Source organism: Crinia signifera, chromosome 6 (genome assembly GCF_055691185.1).
Source record: "Crinia signifera chromosome 6, ASM5569118v1, whole genome shotgun sequence".
NCBI lineage: Eukaryota > Metazoa > Chordata > Amphibia > Anura > Myobatrachidae > Crinia > Crinia signifera.
In genome coordinates this window covers 195,525,884-195,547,580 of record NC_139222.1, presented here as the reverse complement: position 1 = coordinate 195,547,580, position 21,697 = coordinate 195,525,884, and the positions used below count along the sequence as shown (strand labels likewise).

Here is a 21,697-nt window from a genome sequence, read left to right as displayed (position 1 = left end):
TACGAAGACACGCATGTTAGGGTGGCGGTGTGTTTTCCTTTATCGGCTTGCACCGCAATTTATAGCAAATAAACCGTAATTCTGTTCAGTAGATGAGAAATACACATTGCCCATAAAAAGCTTGTGGTAAATTCACTTGAAGAATGTACATCTAAACTAACCAATTGCTCTAATCTGCCAGCAATTTGTGGTTGTAATCCTTTTTTGCCTCCATTTTTTTAATGAAAATAAGATAAACCGTTTATTGTGTACTTTGGATTTACTCTCTATTCTACAACATAATCGCTAGGTTTCCTTTCTCTACAATGAGAACCTTCATAATAACAAAAAGATTACTGTACTTTGGACAAGCTAATCAGATTTGTAAATGCAATGATTACTCTGGTATTTTTTACAATGGCCAGAGAAATATTAAGTGCAGTTTTTATTCTGGGGTTTTCGGCACAGAGGGCCTGATTCAGAGATGCACTTTATTCTCGTGGCAGCTGTGTCTTTGGCAAAGATCTGGCCCAATCGGAAGCTATCACAGGTACATGAGAATGAGTAACTTTGCTTCCTCACATGTATTACCATGAGGACCATCTTACTCCAAAACTGGTCCAGAGTGTACATGTTTATTTTTAAACCTGTACATTTAGTTTGCATGCTTAGATGTTAGCACTGTGTCCATTTATTGTTCCTGCGTCTAGCTGGTGATTCATGTGCAACTACAGTCTAGTGCCACATGGTAGCTCTGTGTCTAGCAGGGTGGGGCTGTATACTTTTACAGTGTGTCAATTGGTGCCTCATTATCTGTTATACATTTTTGTATATATATGTGTGTGTGTGTGTGTGTGTGTATATATAAAATTACATTTTATATTCGAGTCTACAATTCTCAATGATTGCTCACAATTTATTCTTTGTTTATATATAATCAGCATTACCCGGGCCTTTATAGTGTTGTCTAGAATCCATGCAGATTCGCACACAACGGGCCAGATGTACTAAGTGACAAAATCAAGAGCGATAAACCACCAGCCAATCAGCTCATAATGGTCATGGGTACTTGTGTATTATCATGGTGCCAGGCTATGCTATGTTTTCAGCGTAGGCTAAGCTACGTTGTCAGCGTAACCCAACGGCTGCCTAGCGTAGTGAGCATAGTGTCCCCGTGGCAGCCCTGCATAGTCAGCGTAGTGTCCCCGCGAGCTGCAGCTCTGTCCCTGGCAAGCCTAGTGAGCGCCTCACACAGCGCCAGTAACTGCCAGATCCCCTGCACTGGTGGATGCCGGCGGAGAGGCGCTCCATCTGCCTGAGATGCATGAGCGTCTCAGTTATTCTTGCAGCAGGGTACGGCAACCGTGCCCGTGTCCGCTTCAGGGAGATGGTCAGGGTTAGGGGTTCGGTTGAGTGTGCGTCTCGTGCACAAGGGGGGTGCGGGCGCAAGTGCGTCTCAAGCACAGTAAAGGATGCATTTACCAGTGCTCCATGTTACATACTGGCAAATGCCTCCTTTTCAAACCCCCACTCTCCACGTCAGTGTGGAGTTTATTTTATAAAGTGTGGCATGCGCAGGAAGCCACCAATTCCGAAGTGTTGGCGAGCGGACACGGAAAACTAGTCTAAAGTGCGGTGAGCGCACGCGGAATACACGTCAAGTAATCCGCGCTGCGCTCGCCACACTTTATAAAATCGTCGACGTGGATAGTGGGGGTATGAACAGGTCAGGAGGACACGTACCGCGTCCCCTCGCGGGGCTTGCCACCCTTCGGGAAGGTGTGGATAGTGGGGATGTTTCAGGAACACATTCACACCTGTCATGTCATCCTACGCTAATTACGTAAGCTCCGGCTAGCCACGAACATACTGACTATGCTGACTACTCGCTAACTGCGTAACACTGACTGACTATGCGAACTACGTAAGCTCCGGCCAGCCGCGACCGTACTGACTACGGGAACCTGATGCTGATACTGACAGGGACACTGACTACGATAATTGTGCTGCCTGTGGGAACACTACGCTGATTCTGACAGGAGCGTTAACTACGCTGGCCGCGGGAACACTACGCTGATTCTGACAGGGACACTACACTGACTACGTAAATGCCGCCGTGAAACTACACAAGCACCTGATCATGTTACATGATGTTTGAAAAACGACAGGTAGGAGCTGATTGATGGTTTATCATTTTCCATTTTATCAATTTCAAGGCTTAGTATATATCGCGCACAAAGAGGCGGTTAATAATATTTTTTTCTCATTGTGCAACCTGCTAGACTGTAGCATGGTAGGGAGCTAAGACACTGTGTGTGTGTGTCCAGCATCCCTTGCCAGCCTATATTATTCACCTTTATTTAACCTGTTGATAATACTTTTCATAAGAGCGAACCATTTTGTGTACATTTCCTTAACTTTACTTTTTAGGTGGTGTCCTGTTCATACAGGACGGGTTTGTGCTGCAGCATATGGCGGCTCTATGCGAGTGGACCTTTATAATAAATGTTCTTATCTACTATGGAACGTTTGCCTTTGAATTTGGGGCAATCTCCACGGATACGTTCCTGGTGCTCCTCAAAGCAAGCAGGGCTCCAAAGAGCTACAAAGCAGGAACCAGCACTCCAGCCACGCCGAATGCTCACAGCACTTCTGAGAACATGGCTATGATATGACCACACTGGATCACTTACACAGACGTCATATGAATCCCTTGAGCCTTTCTATGATTCTAGACAATGTGAGACCATTTCCCTGTGCACTGGGGATTTGTCATTTCAGAGGGCTCATCGCAAGACCAAAAGCAAATTAACGTGATTACCTAACAAGCAGCTTGTTCCTGTTGACTATTCTGAAGTGGGTGGGGATAGCAGATGAAAATGACATTATATGTACAGGGCATTAATGCATCAGCCATATAAAAAAAAAAAATATTGTATATTTTTTATAGAGTGTATTTCTATAATCAGTGGATTTCACAGAAAATTACCAGAATGCCAAAGTTATTATGTCAGGTATAAAGAATACATACTACAGTATAGGAGGGGTGGTGGCCCGGTAATAAAAAAAAGGCACACACTACAATATTAGCCGTTGTCCTTAAGAGCTTTCCAGGACTTTTATCACCTAGGGGGCCTTATGTATTTGATCAAGGAATGTGGGAGAATCAGAGATATATAGTATACAGTATATATATATAACCTTTTTGCCTTAATAACGCTAGATGTAACGTCCTAGTTGGTAGATTGTTTACATTTGGTAAAATTCTTCATCTGGATTTCTAAGCTGCCTTTGTATCAGCAGTATTTCTATAGCCCTATAATGGCAATTGCAACAAGCAAGAGTGTTACTGAAGGTGGGAACATGCAAAGCATTTAATGAGATCTAAAATTGTGTATTTCTTGTAGCAAAACAAGCTTGCTCCCATTATAGGGAGGTGTTGTATTACAATGTATTACTATGCAAAACGGCATTTTTGTATAAGGTGCAAGCAGGAGACAGTGGTGTTTTTTGTATTATGGATGCATTGTTCCTGTAAGGGTGCATTCACATTGATATTTACACTGGTGTCTACACTGCATTGCTGTCAGCTGCTCTCATACACTGCAATGCAAATGCAGGGTGGACACCTTTTAAAAAGATTTAAAAAAAATGTTACATTGGTACTTTGCCTAGAAGTTACAGCTGCAATTTTATGTGCTTGATACATTTTACTAACATCCTCTGGATGGTAGCTGGAGCCCTGCTCCATGCAACTGTGTAATTCCCGAGCATCTCGATTTCCTCGCTCGGAGAGGAGTGGGAGGACCAATCACAAGTCGCTGTCAGGAAATTGCAGTTTGTGATTGGTCCACACTGTCCTTGGCTGCCATTTTAAAAATGCTAATTAAAATAATTAGCTGCTTCTGTATTACAGAGCTGGTATAGCCTTGTTGCAGTGTTGCATGGAGCAGTCCCTGGGCACAGCAAGTAATTACAATTACGCTGCTTTAAACCTCTTTGGGGGTACTTTTTATGTCAGTAAAGCCCTCCTTAGGTGTCCGTTTCATATTTAAATGTGTTAAAAAGTTAACAAATTTTTTGTAATTTTTGTCAGTTTCTTTCAACAATGTGGCCTGTAAATGGATCTTCATATACACGAAATCAAATCTGTTATAATGTTCATCAAAACTGCTAATAATTTCATAGGACCAATTAGGCTTTGTATGATCAGAATTCTGGTTAAGCTTGAACATCCTTTATTCTTTGTGAATCAACCAAATGTATCCTCTTTTTAGAATGACCAAAGAAATATTTGTATCCAACTTCTGCTTGTCCAGTGTTGTGTTTTTATTTTGTTGTTTTATTAGCATTCAGTAACTTTGCAGAGTGGGGCTGTATGGTTGTGTAATGGTTAGCATTGATGTCTCACAGCACTGAGGTCATGGGTTCAATTCACACCATGGCATTAACTTTGTGGAATTTGTATATTCTCCACATACTTGTATGGGTTTCCTCAGGGTGCTAGTTTCTTCCCACACTCCAAAAATATACTGGAAGGTTAACGAACTCCCAACAAAAATTTACCACGTTTATACATGGGAAGACTGGTTGGGCCAAGTGGTTCAAGCCAAGATATGGTCTGTACAATAACCTTTCTCATAATATCTCTGCCAGACCCAGCGAAGAGTCTGTTTTTTTTTGTAGAAGAGATTTTTGTAAATTGGTCTTTTGAAAGAAGTTTTAGTGTAGGTGGAAGGAGGGTGAGGCAGAGATGTGATTCTAGTTCTTCAATGCATGCTTTCTCCGCTGAGCAATAAGCCTCCACAGGAGCTTTATATCCTTTCCAGAGAGTTGAAGCGGAGATCTCAAGGGTAGTTAATTCCTTATAAAAGTCCTTGGTAGAGTAGACAAATCCTTAATTGTTTCATGTTGAAGCAGGAGTTTTCCTTCAAAGCGCTATGAACAAGAACCCCTATATAAGGATGGAGTCACGAGCAATAATTCAACAGCCCTATGATTTAACCGAGACAGGAGAGACACACGCACATATATAGATAGAACTCTGTTAGTTGCATGAATTTGGGGGCTAGATCACATATTTATTAGTATATCTGGTATTTCCCAGATTGGAAAAGAAATTTGCACACCTTCTGATAAATATTGCACAAAATTTTATGTATTGAAAAAAAGCCAAAAAAAGTTTAATGGCACATGGCCGCATATTGGTAAATGCAATGGATACAGGTTTACTTATCAATTATCGCTCCAACATGATACTGGCAAACACCCATTCCCCCCCCCCCCCCCCATGCTGCCTATCCAGATACCCACCTGCAAATCACCCAGAGTGCCATCTACCACCAACAGGACAATCTGAGTATCTCCCAGGCCCAAAGTCTCCAACCAGGCACGGTACAGCACGTTGGAGGAAAGCCACCTCCTTTAATCCTGCCTTACTGGGATCGAGTGGACCCCTCACAGCTTCAGATATTCCAGCACTGTGGAGGTACGCCACCCCCACTACAGAATTGGAGGAAGCATTTTAAAGGGACGCCACAATACTAGCCACCACTCGGATGAACTCTTTTGGGCCCAAAAAGGACTCTGCACTCATTGAGGTAACGTTACCAGTATTTCAAAATTATTCTGGATGCAGCTTTCTCTTCCCTTATCTAAATGCTCAGTTTTGAGTTTTATTTTTTATTTTTATCCATTTTATTGTGTTTTATGTATTAATAAATGCACACCTTTTTAAAATATATATATTTAAACATTTTTATTGAATGCAATGCATAACAATCTGAATACATTGAACAATTCCAACAGTATTACGTTCATAAATCATGTACAGATATTCGGAGCAGTCAGTCACACAAGTCAGAACTACTCTTAGTGAAATAACTATCAACGAGTCTAACCTCTATGCTTCTGATCACTATTGTTGAAGATATATAAGTGAGCAGAAGGCTCTCAAAAAGGGGGGACACCATTTGCGATAGTTTTCAAATCATACCAGGACGTTGAACTGAAGCAGTTCCTCAGCCCATTTAAAATATAGTTTTTGATGCGGTCATTGACTTAGCGCAACCATCACCCTATATGCATTTGTTCTCATAAAGCAAAGCTGGGCAATTGCGGCCCTCCAGATGTTGATGAACTACACATCCCAGGATGCTTTGCATTCGTTTTGCTATGTGGCCATGCTGAAACTGATGCAAGGCATGCTGGGATGTGTAGTTCATCAACATCTGGAGGGCTGCAATTGCCCAGCCCTGTCATAAAGGTACTGACACCCCCTTTTTTTCAGTTGCAGCTTGACAAAGCAACACATTTACAGGCGCCCCTACAGATACTCAAGTACCTTTTCCCCAGTTTTTGATGGAGGAGAAAGCCTGTACCTGGTCAGGTGACCTAAGAAGCCTGATAGCCTGTTTCAGTGTTAATCCACCTATTTTCAAGGGCATAATTATGACTAAATATGCTGGCCTTTTTATGGAGCTTTAGGTGCCGCCAAAATCAATCAAAACCGGACTCTCTGGTGACAACAGTGCCATCTATTGCGGTGATGCAGCGCAGAGCACTTATCCGGCGCGCACAACGCTGTCCTCCTCTAGCTAGGTTAATCCTGCGTCACCTGGTAACTGACACGCACATGGGCTGGCCGTGGAACGCACAGCCATGAACACGTACACTAGGGCGGAGTGAAAAAACTGAAATTGAGAAATTCAAAATCGGCTAGTGCGGAAAAGTTGTGACTTGACCTGAATAAGAAAAACATGCTAACGCTTTTTGATCTGAGTCAACATCTTCTGTTCTGGCAAGAGACCCTAAAGTTTCACTTTTTAGGTGAAAGACGAAAACTATGAAGATGCTCCGATCTAGTTAAAATTATGTCAGGATGTCTTAGAGTGGTTCATTAATATACTTTAGCATAGTGAAAGAGAGTACGAGCTTGTCCTAGTGCAAAGTGACTGACTTTGGCGGGAGAAAAAATCCCTGGTAATTGACTAATTTTCATGGTTTTAATTGTGAATATGATGTTTTCTCCTGAACATTTTTTATTTTTTTTGGAGAGGATGCTTTGTAATTGATGTGATCAAGAAAAGAAACTTCGTGCAAAAAAACAGGTTAAATCCGTTTTTTTTTTCCCCCTTAATAGAATAGTGCACCTCTGTGTCTTCTAATGTCCAACAAACTCTTCACTGAATGCTCCAGTAAGTTCAGTAACAATGATTTACACTCTGTTCTTTAGGTGAAGTATTTAAAACACTTGTGTTTATTGTCTTTACTTGTGGCAGTTTATTTTAAACATGAATTGGCCTGAAAAACAGTTTTGCATCCCCTATACTGGGAACATGAATGGGCTGCATTACAGCATATAGTTATACCAAAGATAAGCCAATATATTAACAGTTAAATATGTTGAAGTGTATTATAATGTAATAAACAAAAATCATCTAATGTTTAGTGATATTTAAAATGATACATTTAACAGTTTACTCTGTTACTTGTAATACTTATTGTAACAGTTACTGTTTTTCAATAACAGACTGCAACGGTTATTTCCTATTAGCAAGATCTGACAACCAGACAGTGTTATTGATAAGACAAAATATACCACACTCACAGTGCTCCCAAAAAAATGCTAAATAGTATTTTTTTTTTTTTTAATTTACAGATTTCAAAAACAGTGCAGGATTTTTTTTTAAACTTGATTGACATTACTATCACAAAACATTCCTAAATACATATAAGGTTGTGAAAAATATAATCAGCTTTACTCCATACGTGCTAATGTCCTGTTATATAGAAGGTTGGTAGGACATTACCAGTGAAAAGGTAATGTGACTTTTCTGTGAACTGTTGTATCACTGCGTTATGGCCCTTATTCAGATCTGATTTTGTTCTCAAAATGGGCAAAAAAATGCTGCACTGCAGGAGGGGTAGATGTAACGTGCAGAGAGAGTTAGATTTGTGTGAGTTATTTTGTTTCTGTGCAGGGTAAATACTGACTGCATTATTTTTACACTGCAATTTAGATTTCACATGCTACATCTGCCCCACCTGCAGTGCAGCATGGTTTTGCCCATTTTGAGAACAAATTTGTACTGCGATCAGATCTGAATAAGGGCCATAACTTAGTGATACAACAGTTCACAGAAAAGTCTCATTACCTTTTCACTGGTAATGTCCTACCAACCTTCTATATAACAGGACATTAGCACGTATGGAGTAAAGCTGATTATATTTTTCACAACCTTCTATGAATTTAGGAATGTTTTGTGATAGTAATGTCAATCAAGTTTAAAAAAAATCCTGCACTGTTTTTGAAATCTGTAAATTAAAAATAAAAACATACTATTTAGCATTTTTTGGAGCACTGTGAGTGTATATTTTGTCTTATCAATAAGTGTCTGGTTGTCAGATCTTGCTAATAAGAAATAACTGTTGCAGTAAGTATTACAAGTAACAGTGTAAACTGTTAAATGTATCATTTTAAATATCACTAAACATTAGATGTATTTGTTTATTACATCATAATACACTTCAACGTATTTACCTGTTAATATATTGGCTTATCTTTGGCAGCCCATTCATGTTCCCAGCATAGGGGATGCAAAACTGTTTTTCAGGCCAATTTGTTCAAAATAAACTGCCACAAGTAAAGATAATAAACAGAAGTGTTTTAAATACTGCACCTAAAGAACAGAGTGTAATGCATTGTTACTGAACTTACTGGAGCATTCAGTAAAGAGTTTGTTGGACATTAGAAGACAGAGGTGTACTATTCTATTAAGGGCAAACAAAAGGGATTTAACCTGGTTTTTTTGCACCAAGGTTCTTTTCTTGATCACATCAATTACAGTGCATCCTCTTAAAAAGGAAAAAAAAAAGAAACATGTTCAGGAGAAAACACCATATTCACAACTGAAACCATGAAAATGGGTCAATTATAAGGGATTTTTTCTCCTGCCAAAGTCAGTCACTTTGCACTAGGACAAGCTTGTACTCTTCACTATGATACAGTACATTAATGAACCACTCTAAGACATCCTTACATAATTTTACCTAGATCGGAGCATCTTCATAGTTTTCATCTTTTTCACCTAAAAAGTTAAACTTTAGGCCTCTTGCCAGAACAGAAGATGTTGACTCAGATCAAAAAGCTTTTGCACGTTTCTTATTCAGGTCAAGTCACAACTTTTCCACACTAGCCGATTTTGAATTTCTCAATTTTAGTTTTTTTTCACTACGCCCTAGTGTATATATACTCGAGTATAAGAAGACTTTTTCAGCACATTTTTTATGCTGAAAAAGCCCCCTCGGCTTATACTCGATTGAGGGTTCCACTCGAGTCAATAAGTTTTCCCAGGTTTTTTTTGTGGTAAAATTAGGTGCCTCAGCTTATATTCGGGTCGGCTTATACTCAAGTATATACGTTCTGTATAATTCAGATCCACATTCTGGAACCTGATTCCTAGAGGACGGGTGCCCACCGGGGGATTCCCTTGTGCCCCTTTGTGCCAGTCCGACCCTGTTCCCACTTGTCTCAAGCCTTCCTCCTATGCACAGGCTTATTTAATTCATAAAAACACGTTGGGAAGGTTTTTTATGTAAGATAATTTATTAATGTATATATTTTCTAAATACTGCGATTTCCACCACATATGTTCTTAGTTATGTCTACTGTCTCCACTTTGCAATCACTCACACTATTATTACAATACAATATTAGGGATCGCTTCAGGTAATGAGAGGGTTAAACTGTGGGCTTTGTGTTTTCATGACATATTACCCACATCATTGCCTAGAGCAGACATTGAGTAACCTTATTAGCATTTGCTAGGGAGCTAAATATATATTGATGCTCCTAAATGTTCTCCTGCATCCTCCTTTTTAATTTTATGTCATTCCATTTTAGCTCAGACAAATGATCTCTTCATGATGTGATCACCTCCGCTTCCAGCTCAGGAATTCCTTGTGGGTTTTTTCAATGGTAGCTAGTGAAGGAGCTTCTGTATAGCATACAGATCAAACCACCTAATTTGGTTATGTACAGTACAGTCAATGTATCTTTTGAAGTGTGTGTGTTGCCTGTACACTTTGCTTCTAAAGAGCTTCTAATCACGGCTGTCAATCCCCACCAACAGCCGTGATCCAGGCCCGTTTGCGGTCAGATCGACCGCATAACGACAGACTGGATTCAATGCCCCACCTGCCGATGGGCGCAAAGGGGGTGTGGCCACGAAAATGGACGTGGATTGTCGATCTGCGGCCCGGATAACGGCAATCCACGGCCGTTATCGGCAGAAAGGCCGTGGCTTCTGTAGTCGGGCCTGTTCTGCCGTGATTCTGCATCAATGCTGTTGTTAATGACAGCATTGAATAGGGAGCCGCCGCTATTTCCCATGTCGGAAATAGCGGAAGCAGATTGCATACCCCGGGGGAAGCGGCAGCAGAGGAGGGTCCGGGTGAGCTACTGAAGAGGTAGTGGGCAGGATCAGTTGTAGAGGCAGGTGGTTCAGGGGAGCGGCAGGAGATATAGCGGCAGGCGAGGACCGCAAATGCAGAGCAGAGACCGGTGGTGGGAAAATAGGAAGAAATCCTATTCAAAAGACTGGACGGCCGCTGATAAATAAAGGTACATCTATTCAACTGAAATAATACGTATAATCAATAGTATAGCCTTGGTACAGTTGGTTTTTCCACATAGCCCTTATGCTTGTCTAGCGACGGACTGGGCTGCCAAATCAGCCCTGGCATTTGTGCATGCACTGCGCATTCGTGCGCTGCCTCTCCTGGCTTGCAGCGGCGTGGGAATAGCAGCATTTGCCAGAAGTACCAGATGGCCAGTCCAGCCCAGCATGTGTTCCAGCTATAAACCAATGCATCTATCCCAGCATAGATGAAATCATTGTGAAGCATCTGAAGACAGATGTTGTGCACAGTACATACTGGGTTGTTCAGTGCGGCACAAATTGTCACCTGTGGTGGATGTACTTAGCCAGCCATATTGCTCTCGTCTTGGACATCTGTCCTGCATTATGAAAGGTAGTGCACCAATCTCAAACCTATTATGTTATCAGCATCTGATACTGTATGCTTAGTAGGCTAGTTTTCCATGAAAAGCAATGGAAATTCTGTCTGATACAAAGGCCCATCATATATATCTGTGTGTAACCGAAACACTGCCATCTGCTGGCAGCGAGTGAAACTACATCTCATTCTCTTTCACACATACAGAAACACAGAGGCAATCCGGACTAGCTTTCAAAGCTTTTGCTTCGATTTGGCTTTGCTAGTAATTATAAATAATTGTCAGGAATTGGGAAAAAGCTGTTGGGGTGACCATTATGGATTTGTCTGTGATCAATTTGCTATTGTATTAAGGGGCTGGAGTAAATAAAAAAATGATCCCATTTGTGGTGAAACTAATGATCTTCTTACTTGAATATCAGGGAGGGTGTGTGACGTAAACTCCTGCCTCGAACAGCCAGTGTCTGTGGCAGAGTTGTGGAAGGGTCAGGGTTACGCACAGACTGCACACAGTGGAAAAATCATTCAGTAGTGAGTGAGTTGTGAATGGATTTGCAGCTGTGATTGGCGGTCTTTTCGCAAGCCAATCGTACACTTGCACTGGGCGGTATTACACTCTGGTGGGGTGGCGGCTATCCGAACACTGGATGCTTCAATTTTGCACAGCATTGTTCAGGTCTGAATAACCCCCTAGATGTAAACATTTCCAGCATAGGTTTCACATCAAGAATCTGTTGCTGGATGATAACTAGATATTCATAGGCCCCATAGCAAAGCTTTGTAAGGGCCCCCTATTTAGCAACTGATGGAGACAAATGTATATAAAACATATTAAAACATATTACTTAGACCATGGGTCCTCAAACTGCGGCCCTCCAGATGTTGTGAAACTACAAATCCTAGCATGCCTTGCCACAGTTTTAACACTCCTTTATAGCAAAACTGTGGCAAGGCATGCTGGGATTTGTAGTTTCACAACATCTGGAGGGCCGCAGTTTGAGGACCCATGACTTAGACAGTAAAGATGGGCCCCCTTTAGCTCTGGGCCCCATAGCAGCTGCACCCCTTGCACCTATGGTAGTTACGCCCTTGACATATGTCATTCAGACAAGCTGCTGGTGCAAACTGGCGATGCTCTGCACAATGAATGCCAGAACTTGGCCACTTATGATCAGGTATGTTTGGACACCCATGCAGACAGAATATCTCCTTTACATAGAGTTGGTCCACAATAACCCATATTGTAGTGGGATCCGTTAGAAGCAGACAGATAAGTCATGATCTATATAAATAAAAGACCAAAAAGGTCTTTGGGACTCGCAGGGGTTGGTCTGCTGGGGGGAAGGGGGGTGTCAAGGGGGGTACCTGTGATGGGTCCCAAGGGTTCACATAGTCTGCCCCTGCGAGCACTTGCTAAGTGTTTGCAGCCACAGCGCTGCTGGCTTGTGAATATCTGGCCCCGGTGGTGTAGCCCTCCGAAATGCCAATCACATTTATTCTCTGCAGCCCAAAGGAGGAGAGGTCAGCGGCAGTGGCGCGGTGCTGCCTGGGGACCAACATGTAATGGCCATGGGAAAGTCTCCTCCCAGTCACAGGGCTGCAGCTCCCAGCTGCCTCTTACACTGGGGGGCGAGAGATCTGCGACGCAGGCAACAGGTACTGGGTAACTGTAAACTGACCCCATATATTCTGAGCTGACAGAGGCTCCTGCCATCAGAACTGGGAGTCTCAGTATAACAAAATTGTGCCATGGGGAGGGAGGGAACTGTGCAATATGTGAAAGGGTTTTAACTCTCTACTATAGGGGGAGGTAACGGTGTCCCAGGGGAGGTTGGGTAAGTGTACACTATTGGGAAGTGGGTAACTCTATCATGGTGAGGCTCATTATGGGTAATGGACATTATGCACAAGCAGCATTACTTTGGGAATTGGGCATAGTCCGCAATACTGCGTTAGCAACAATACTGTGAGCATTGTGTGTAAGTGGCATTACTGTGGGAATCGTGCATAAGTGCCCATTACTGTGGGCTGCAGGGGGTGAGGGGGGCATTAGTGTGCTAGAGCGAAGGCCACAGGATAAGGGAGCATGTCCGTGTGAGTGAGTGTAGGCTGCAGGGGAGGCATTAGTGTGCTAGAGCACAGGCTGCGGGGAGAGGGCATTAGTGTGATGGAGTACAGGCCATGGGGTGAGGGAGGGGGTCAGTGTGATGGGGGCAGGCCATGGGGTTAGGAAGTGCGTCAGTGTGATATAGTGCAAGCGGTGGGTTAGGGAGTGCATCAGTGTGATAGAACGCAGACCACAGGGTGAGAGAGTGTGTCAGTGTGATAGAGCGCAGGCCACAGGGTGAGGGAGTGCGATGGTATGATAGAATGCAGGTTAAGGTATTGCATCAGTGTTATAGAACACAGGCCGCAGCTCGTCCAGCATAGGGATAGGGAGTGATAGCCTTTGAGGGGGGGGAGGGACCCCAAGATATCGGTGTACGGGGCCCAAAGATTTCTGTTTCTGGCCCTGCCTGCTGGAGCTTAGCTAAAGCTTAGCTAGAGTATATTTTCTTGGCACATGTAGAACAGACTCAAACTAATTGTTTCACATCTTAAAGTAGAGTTGACTACCAGTATTTCCTGAGGATGAACATTTGTTCAAACCTAGGGCAAGGAGCTTGGTGAAACAACTTTTTCCATATACTGTACTCAAAGCTACCAGAGATTTCTGCTGAGGGGGAGGGAGGTCTGGAGTAGTGGCAGCAATACACAAGGTTTACAAATGGGACGTTGTTCAGTTCATGGAATCATCTGCTTCCATGTACCAAGATAAAGCTTCCATTTTGTAGAATCTGTTCAACATCTTAAGTATCAAATCCTAAAAAGAATCAGGACCATCGGCCTTGACATGGGTTTATACATTGTGCTGATCTGAGGTAAAGTTCTAATGGTCAGTATAAATCATTACTGGATAATGGACCCCTTTCTGTTGGTGTCTTTCTAAAGTCCAGTTTCATAGCTAAGAATTGTTTATTTACAATGGCTCCGTTCTAAACCAATGGAGGACTTCTTTCACATAATGATGGTTAAAAAAGATAAGAATGTCTAATACACCACAACATGTGCAGAAGATTTCAGATTTCCTTGATGGAGTCTTGGAAGACAACTGGAGCATTACTCAGGCCAATTGGCATCACTAAATATTAATAAGGTGCAATTAAAGAAATGGTTTGGGCGCCCAACAGATATTCAAATGTTTCTCTGTTCTGATTGCGTGGCCATTATCTTTTAAGTGCCCAAATAGATGCGATTAGTGGCTAATTCAATATAAAGTACTTTCATACATTTCTTTTTCCCGCATCAGGAGGCAATGATAAGAATGTCACACCCCACAACTAACTGTTGTCTAATACAGTGGTTCCCAACCATGGTCCTCAAGTACCCCCAACAGTGCACGTTTTCCAGGTCACCCAGCAGGTGCACTCATTATTCACACATATTTTAAAAACTCCACAGGTGGAACTAATTATGTCACGTGTCGTTCTGGGTGGAGACCTGGAAAACGTGCACTGTTGGGGGTACCAACAATTGAATCACTTTGTTTTGTCTCCCCTAGTGGTAGTTATGGGAAAAATAATGGAATCGCCCTCATAATGTCCATTGTACGTATTAAAAGCAATATTCTGTCAGTCTTTTTCACAATTTCTAATCAGATTGTAGACCCTTCTGAGATCTAATGTATTAAATATGGTAGCACACTTCACTCTGTCAAACAATTCAGGTATTCCAGGCAGAGGATATTTATTTTTCACTATAATGTAATTAAGGCCCCAGTAGTTGATGCAAGGGCGGAATCCTTTTTCTTTACAAAGAAATTAGCTTCTGCAGGTGAGGAAGATAAGTAAATGAAATGTCTGCCTCAGACATGGCTTGATTCTGAAGTGCATATAGAGAAGATACAGCCTACCTTGGGATGCAGGAATAATTGTTCCTGGTGTGTGTCACTGGGGCCTTGTAGCCTTTAACTGCTACACTGCACAGCATACATGGCCCCTACCTCGTCCTTGCAACCTCTCCTGGTCAAACTCTTGGATTAGTATCATTAACTGGTGAGAGGATAATAATAGAAACAACAGCTTGTGAATAATGAGGCAAATGCTACTGGGAATAATAGGGTTAGTTTATGATGACTGGGTTAATTTTAATGGTTAATACTGTAATAACTAAGAAGGATGTTTTTATGAGAGAGAGAGGGTGATAAAGAAGCAGGGTTAATGGTGAGCCTGAGAGACTGGTGTTTTTGAGGAGACTGAGTGGCCCCGATTATTAAGTATCCTACCTTTAGTGAGTTGCAGCAGTAGATATTCAATTATATTACAAAAATCAGCTTTCCCCTCAATCTGCAAGATTGATACTAAAATATAATTTATACTTTATGGACTCGAGCTAGCTGACTGCACATGTGTAACCTGAGTTCACGCATGAGCTTTGTCAAAGGTCTTGCAGTGTTGAGGTGGCAGAGGATCCTCTTGGACATACCTCCCAACTTCTGCAGATTGGCAATAGGGACACTCGCACGGCTGAAAAGGGGGAATGGCCTATGCTAATTAGGTTGAGACATATGCAAATTAGCCGTGATTAGGTCACGCCCCCGGTTTCCCCCTTTTTAAACGCTGAATAGATGCTATGCGCATGCAGACGGCATCTATTCACTTCAGGCTGGGGGGCTCCCAACTGCCCCCCCACCGCGGGACACTGCAGGCCCCGGGTAGGACATGGGACTGTCCCCAAAAAAACGTGACAGTTGGGAGGTATGCTCTTGGATAATTCTCCGCAACTGCAGACTTCCTTCCCATAGGGAAGCTGACAAAAAGTCAGGAATTGAGGTTGATTATTAATAGCAGGGCTGGATTACGGGATGGGAGATGAGTACGGCCGTCCTGGTGTCGCCAAACATTATGGGCCTCCACATGCTGTAAATGTCCTATAGTGGCAGAGCCGAGAACCAGCAATATGCTGCTGCTGAGCCCAGCGTCTCTGCCGGTGGCTGCCACTGCAGCCTCCACCCACCCTACAGCCTGACTAGGATCAAGGCAAATTGGGATCCGCTCCTCTCACCAGGGACACAGTGCAGCTGCAGGAAGTAGTCTCCAGAGCAGGTGACCGCCATTATATCACTTTGTTTGTTGTCCAGGGCCCCCACAGACCTTAATCCAGCCCTAAATAATAGGGGCAATGAAATTAGTATTTTGAGTATAAAATGGTTAATGATGTTTAATGTTATGACAACGCAAATTGTGTTAATGATTTTTGGGCAGAGGTTACTTAATGATGAGATGGTTGATCATATGTCGCAGTCATAACATGCTCTTTGTATTACATTGCAAATACTAAGTAGCTCTCTGTATTCTACTCTGGTCACTATGTTGCTTTTAGTGTATGGCTGTCACTAATGTTCTCTGTATTATATGGTGGATACAGGTTCTCTCTGTATTATATTGTGGTCAGTGAAGCTTTATGTAAAATACTGTATGATGGTCACTGATCCTCTCTGTATTATATGGCGGTCACTGATGTGCTCTGTATTATATGGCGGTCACTGATGTGCTCTGTATTCTATGGCGGTCACTGATGTGCTCTGTATTATATGGAGGTCACTGATGCTCTCTGTATTATACAGTGGTCACTGATGTGCTCTGTATTATATGGCGGTCACTGAAGCTCTTTGCATTTTATTTTGGTCACTGAGGCTCTCAGCATTGCCCTTTTTAAAGTTCTGGCATACCCACTGTCAGAGGAGTCGGTTTTATAACTTGACACTTTGTAAATAAACCCCTAGGTCTCCCTTATTCCTCTACTAACTGGCACCCCGTGGAGTAACCCATTTGTGCTGCCCATATGACCGCTAGGACCCTGAAGAAGATGCTGGAGACGTACTACTGCTGGGACCAGGCAAGTGACCACAGGGCCACCAGGAACATTAGATTGACATTCTATTGTGTCAATGTGTCATCTGTGTAGACACGATGAATACCAACATGGTCATTGTTTATACATGGATACTGTCATGGAGTTTGGAGTTATAGGCTGTCCCCAGCTCCCATCCTTCCAAACACCACTAAAATTGCTGATCTCACAAAAAAAGTGTTAAAATGTGTGGCTTCGTGGGGTGCAAGGCCACGCCCCCTAATATCAGGCGTGTGCATTATTAGTCCCATGGTCACAGTAAGAAAAGTTGTGAGGTATGGTGTAAATACCAAGATGCCTCTACCCTTTTACACTGCACTTGGAAATTACATCCTCTCCAAGCACCATTGACCTGCTCTCCATAGGCTTGTAATGGGATTGGGTTGGATGACCTGGCTCACCCATTTACACTGCCAGATTGCCCGGGTCCAACCCTGCTTGCTACCCAGGTTGGATTAATCTGGTTTTCTTACAAGGACCCCTCTACACTGGGGCATGACTCAGGTCAACACCGCAATAGTCCATCTGTATTTATACCATAGTGTTAACACATTCACAGAATTCTTCTGTTTTTGTGTCTCCTATAAGGGCTCACCACAAAGATTTTTTTTCTTAAAGCTTCAATTAACAGGAAACATCTAAGAAATTCTTAGAGATTTATAATGTAATAAGAGCAGGTGGGTTTCCCAGAGAGAGTCATATAGGTCATAGTTCCTGTAAATATTCATGCATAATATAGAGATCTTAAACCATTTCCTTTTTCTACAGTAATGAGTTTGCCAATTTATGAAATGTTAATGACAATTGCTTATCCTTCCAGCAGCGGATGGGTTAAATCTCTCCATTTTAAAGCTGCATTTTATTTGTTCCCCATGTAGGCTTTGAGGAAACCCTACACATTCCTCAGGGGCTCTTAATGTTCCACATGTTTAACTCAGGTGCCGCAAAGACTTAATGAAAGACGTCTTCCATCTGTAGGCAGGTGTAGCATGTTTGGTTATAAAAGTTGCTATGGCATTAAACGGTTTAAACCTATTAGAGTAACCAGATTTGTTTTAATAACATTCCATTTATATTAATTCCCCAAATTTCTGTTACAATCCACAGTAAAGCTTGAGCATGTGGTTTTGATAAACTCCTTTGTTGTCAGATCCATTTAACAATTTAGTTACCATTATGTTGACTGTAGGTCTCACATAACAGGAACACCCTTGTCTGCATCATAATAAAATAAAATGAAATCTATTTATTCTTCATTATTTTTTTCATAATTTTTTTGTTCTTTGTACCCACTTGCAAAGTGCTGATTAACAAACACAGTAGTAATACATGATTGGTATTAGCAAGAGGGCACTCTGCTTGCAAGCTTACTTAAGAAGATGGTTTTATACAAAGTAAGTGAAAATCCATGGTTTCTCCCAGCTCCCTGAATGGTATTAGTAACCAGTCTAGAACACTACATGATAATATAATTTAGAGATATTGTTTACATATATTTTTGCTAAATTATGTGTATTCCCCAAGTAACGTCAAGGCTTCTCTGTATATTGGGGGTCCCTAGTGCTATATCTAGGTGCAGGGTGCAGCACCCCCCCAAAAAAACAGTCCTAGCTGGAAAGCCCAGAGTAGCACACCAGCGAATATACTAAAGTGTTAATAAACCTCTATTAACACTTAAAAAAAGATGAAATGTAAATTAAATAGTGTTAGTGAGAATAAAAGGTGTTAAGGGCCCCTTACACTTGTGAGATTTTATCAGATTTGACCCAATTCAGGTGGATTGGGTCCATTTATCTGACAAAATCTGATGTACCTGTCTGACAAAATCTTATGTGCCTGATGTGTAGGACACAATGCACAATCCCGTGCCATTGGGTATAACCAAGAGATTGTAAGAGATTGATCCTCCTGCATATAGGATAAATCTCAAATCAATCAGGTCCAATTTGTTGGACAATAAGTTGGACAAGTGTTAAGGTGCCCATACACTAGTAAGATTTATCGGTACTCTTTACCTAGTACGGCGCCCGTCGCGGGCATCGCATGCACTAAATAAACGGATGCGACGCGATGCCCGTGATGACCGCGATTTGCCATAGGGACCAATGTTAAATGTCCAAATTGACTTGTTCAATGCCTCAATGGACGCGATTTTCCCATAGGAAACCATGTTAAATGGGCCACAGAGGGCAAATAGGCACCCTGAAGTGTTAAATGGCCCCCACAATTTTTAACGCCACCCCACGATCAACGTGAACCCGAAGCGTGGCGAGCGGCGGCGGTACGCATCCTACGACCTTTTCATACCCCTACTATCCACGTCGGCGTGGAGTTGAGAATAGAATAGTGTGGCGAGTGCAGCGAGCCACCGAGCCCGAAGCGTGGCGAGCGGACGCGGATACCTGTGAAGCCCGCGAACGGACGCGTTTACCTGTGAAGGTATCCGTGTCCCCTCGCGGGGCTCGCTGCGCTCGCCACGCTTCGGGCTCGGTGGCTCGCTGCGCTCGCCACACTATTCTATTCTCAACTCCACGCCGACGTGGATAGTGGTGGTATGAAAAGGTCGGAGGACGCGTACCGCCGTTCACGTTAATCGTGGGGTGGCGTTAAAAATTGTGGGGGCCATTTAACACTTCAGGGTGCCTATTTTCCCTTTGTGCCACATTTAACATGGTTTCCTATGGGAAAATCGCATCCATTGAGGCATTGAACATGAAATTGAAGTCAATTTGGACATTTAACATTGGTCCCTATGGCAAATCGCGGGCATCGCGTCGCATGCGTTTATTTAGTGCACGCGACGCGATGGACGCGATTTTTTTTTTTAACGCGATGCCCGCGATCATGATCGCGGGCGCCGTTCTAAGTAAAGAGTACCGATTTATCTTCAGATCTGGATGGTTGGAACAAAAACATGGCTATGGATGAGTGACAGTTTGTCAGTTTTCCAGCATTTCCAAGCAAATGGTCAACTGTCAGTTGCTCTCATCCGTAACCAGGTTTTTGTTCCAACCAGACAGATCTGCAGATAAATCTGCGTGTGTATGGTCACCTTAAGGCTCTGACTATATAGTTAAATAAACTGAAATGTTGATCATAGCTGTGGCGTCCCACACCTAATTTATTATTCTTCAAAGTCCTGTGAGTGCCTCTGACATCCTGGTGTGTGTATATAGGCATCGAAACGTTATATTCAATTCCTTAGATTACTATGGAGTGCCGCATATCTATTTGAGCTATATATTTCCATTGATGAGGGCACCCAGGAGTATTGTGTGTAAGTGGATGTTCCGGACATCCACTTACACACACATCATAATGCGCTAGAACAAATGTTCAATCTGTGGAACTACAAGTCCCAAGATAACTCTTCTCAGGAACACACAATATCTCTGTCCCAGCTTGCACTCAGGTATGCTAGTGTACCCGGCAGCTCCGTTCAAACACTATAGGCATTCACCTGTACTCAGCAGGTGTAGGGAATCTGGAAAAATTAGAATGTGCGCGCCATAGTGCTTGTATCCTTTAAAACATTTATTATCGAGCACACATTCAAATTTTTCCAGATGTGTGTGTGTGTGTGTGTGTGTGTGTGTGTGTATGTATGTATATATATATATATATATATATATATATATATATATATGAAATATAGAAAGGTTATATAGGTGCGCTGACACCTGTAGTCCTTAATTTAAAAGACCCACTGTTTTTCAGTGTCTTAAATTCATACACTAGTCCATATAATTTTCTCTGGACTGCAGTGATCACCTCCAGTGATCCTGATTCCCACGGGGTCTCTCACAACTCCATCTACAACAAAATAGAAGGGGCGCCTGATAGTGTTATATTGTTTTTATAAAAACGTGTGCTCAACATTAAAAGCAACTTTTTGCAAATAGTAGTGCCCGTACCAAGACAATACTCTGGTGTGGGCTGACTACCACATTATATAAAGATAAAACCACTGGCAAGACAGCGTGCATGGACCGACTCACTGGGACCCAGGTGATCTTCTCAGGTTCTCCTGGACAGCAGCGTCTAGACGCTCTGCACACACAACCCGGCGGTCCACTCGAGATGCCTACTGGAGAGACTTGTTTCTTCTCGCCTTGCCTCACACACTTTCTTAACTCTCACACCCTATTAGACCCGCTTCAGCCAGGCTTTCGTTCCCACTGAGACAGCACTGACTAAAGTGGTGAATGACTTGGTAACTGCCAAGTCTAAAAGCCATTACTCTCTACTTATTCTTCTAGATCTTTCTGCTGTGTTTGACACTGTTGATCATACTCTTCTCATATAAACACAGAAACTGTAAATAAATAAATATATATACAGTTCCAGGTTAATGGCCGGCACTCTACTCACAGTTTTTGAAAAAGCCTGGGTGCTCTCCCATTTTTTCATTAAGGGTGATGAATGTTTAATTACATTTAAAACTTTGGTATCTCTTTGTGGCTTTATCCTGACGCTATCTATCCTATCCTATCTATCTATCTATCTATCTATCTATATATATATATATATATATATATATATATATATATATATATATATATATATATATACACATACACATACACATACACAGGTATACAGGGCTGGGGTAGGGTGGTTTTGTCTAGGGTTTTAGTTGCTAAAGGTGTCCATACACGGTACAGTAATTGGATGCGTTTTGGACTACATCACATCACATGCGATTTGCGTGTTATTTGTGTGCAAAGCGATCCAAAGCTAGTTCAAA

At 42.3% G+C, this 21,697-nt stretch overlaps 1 protein-coding gene across 1 annotated transcript in view; it reads left to right on the top strand.

Moving 5' to 3' along the window:
* The window catches only part of LOC146008816 (transmembrane protein 150A-like), a 154,116-nt gene extending 149,833 nt beyond the window's left edge, over positions 1-4,283 (top strand). The window contains exon 7 of the mRNA XM_083148524.1: positions 2,410-4,283. Within this exon, the coding sequence (XP_083004650.1) occupies positions 2,410-2,654 (245 nt within the window). The 3' untranslated portion in view covers positions 2,655-4,283. The remainder of the gene's footprint in view (positions 1-2,409) is intronic.
* The last annotated feature ends 17,414 nt before the right edge of the window (positions 4,284-21,697 follow it).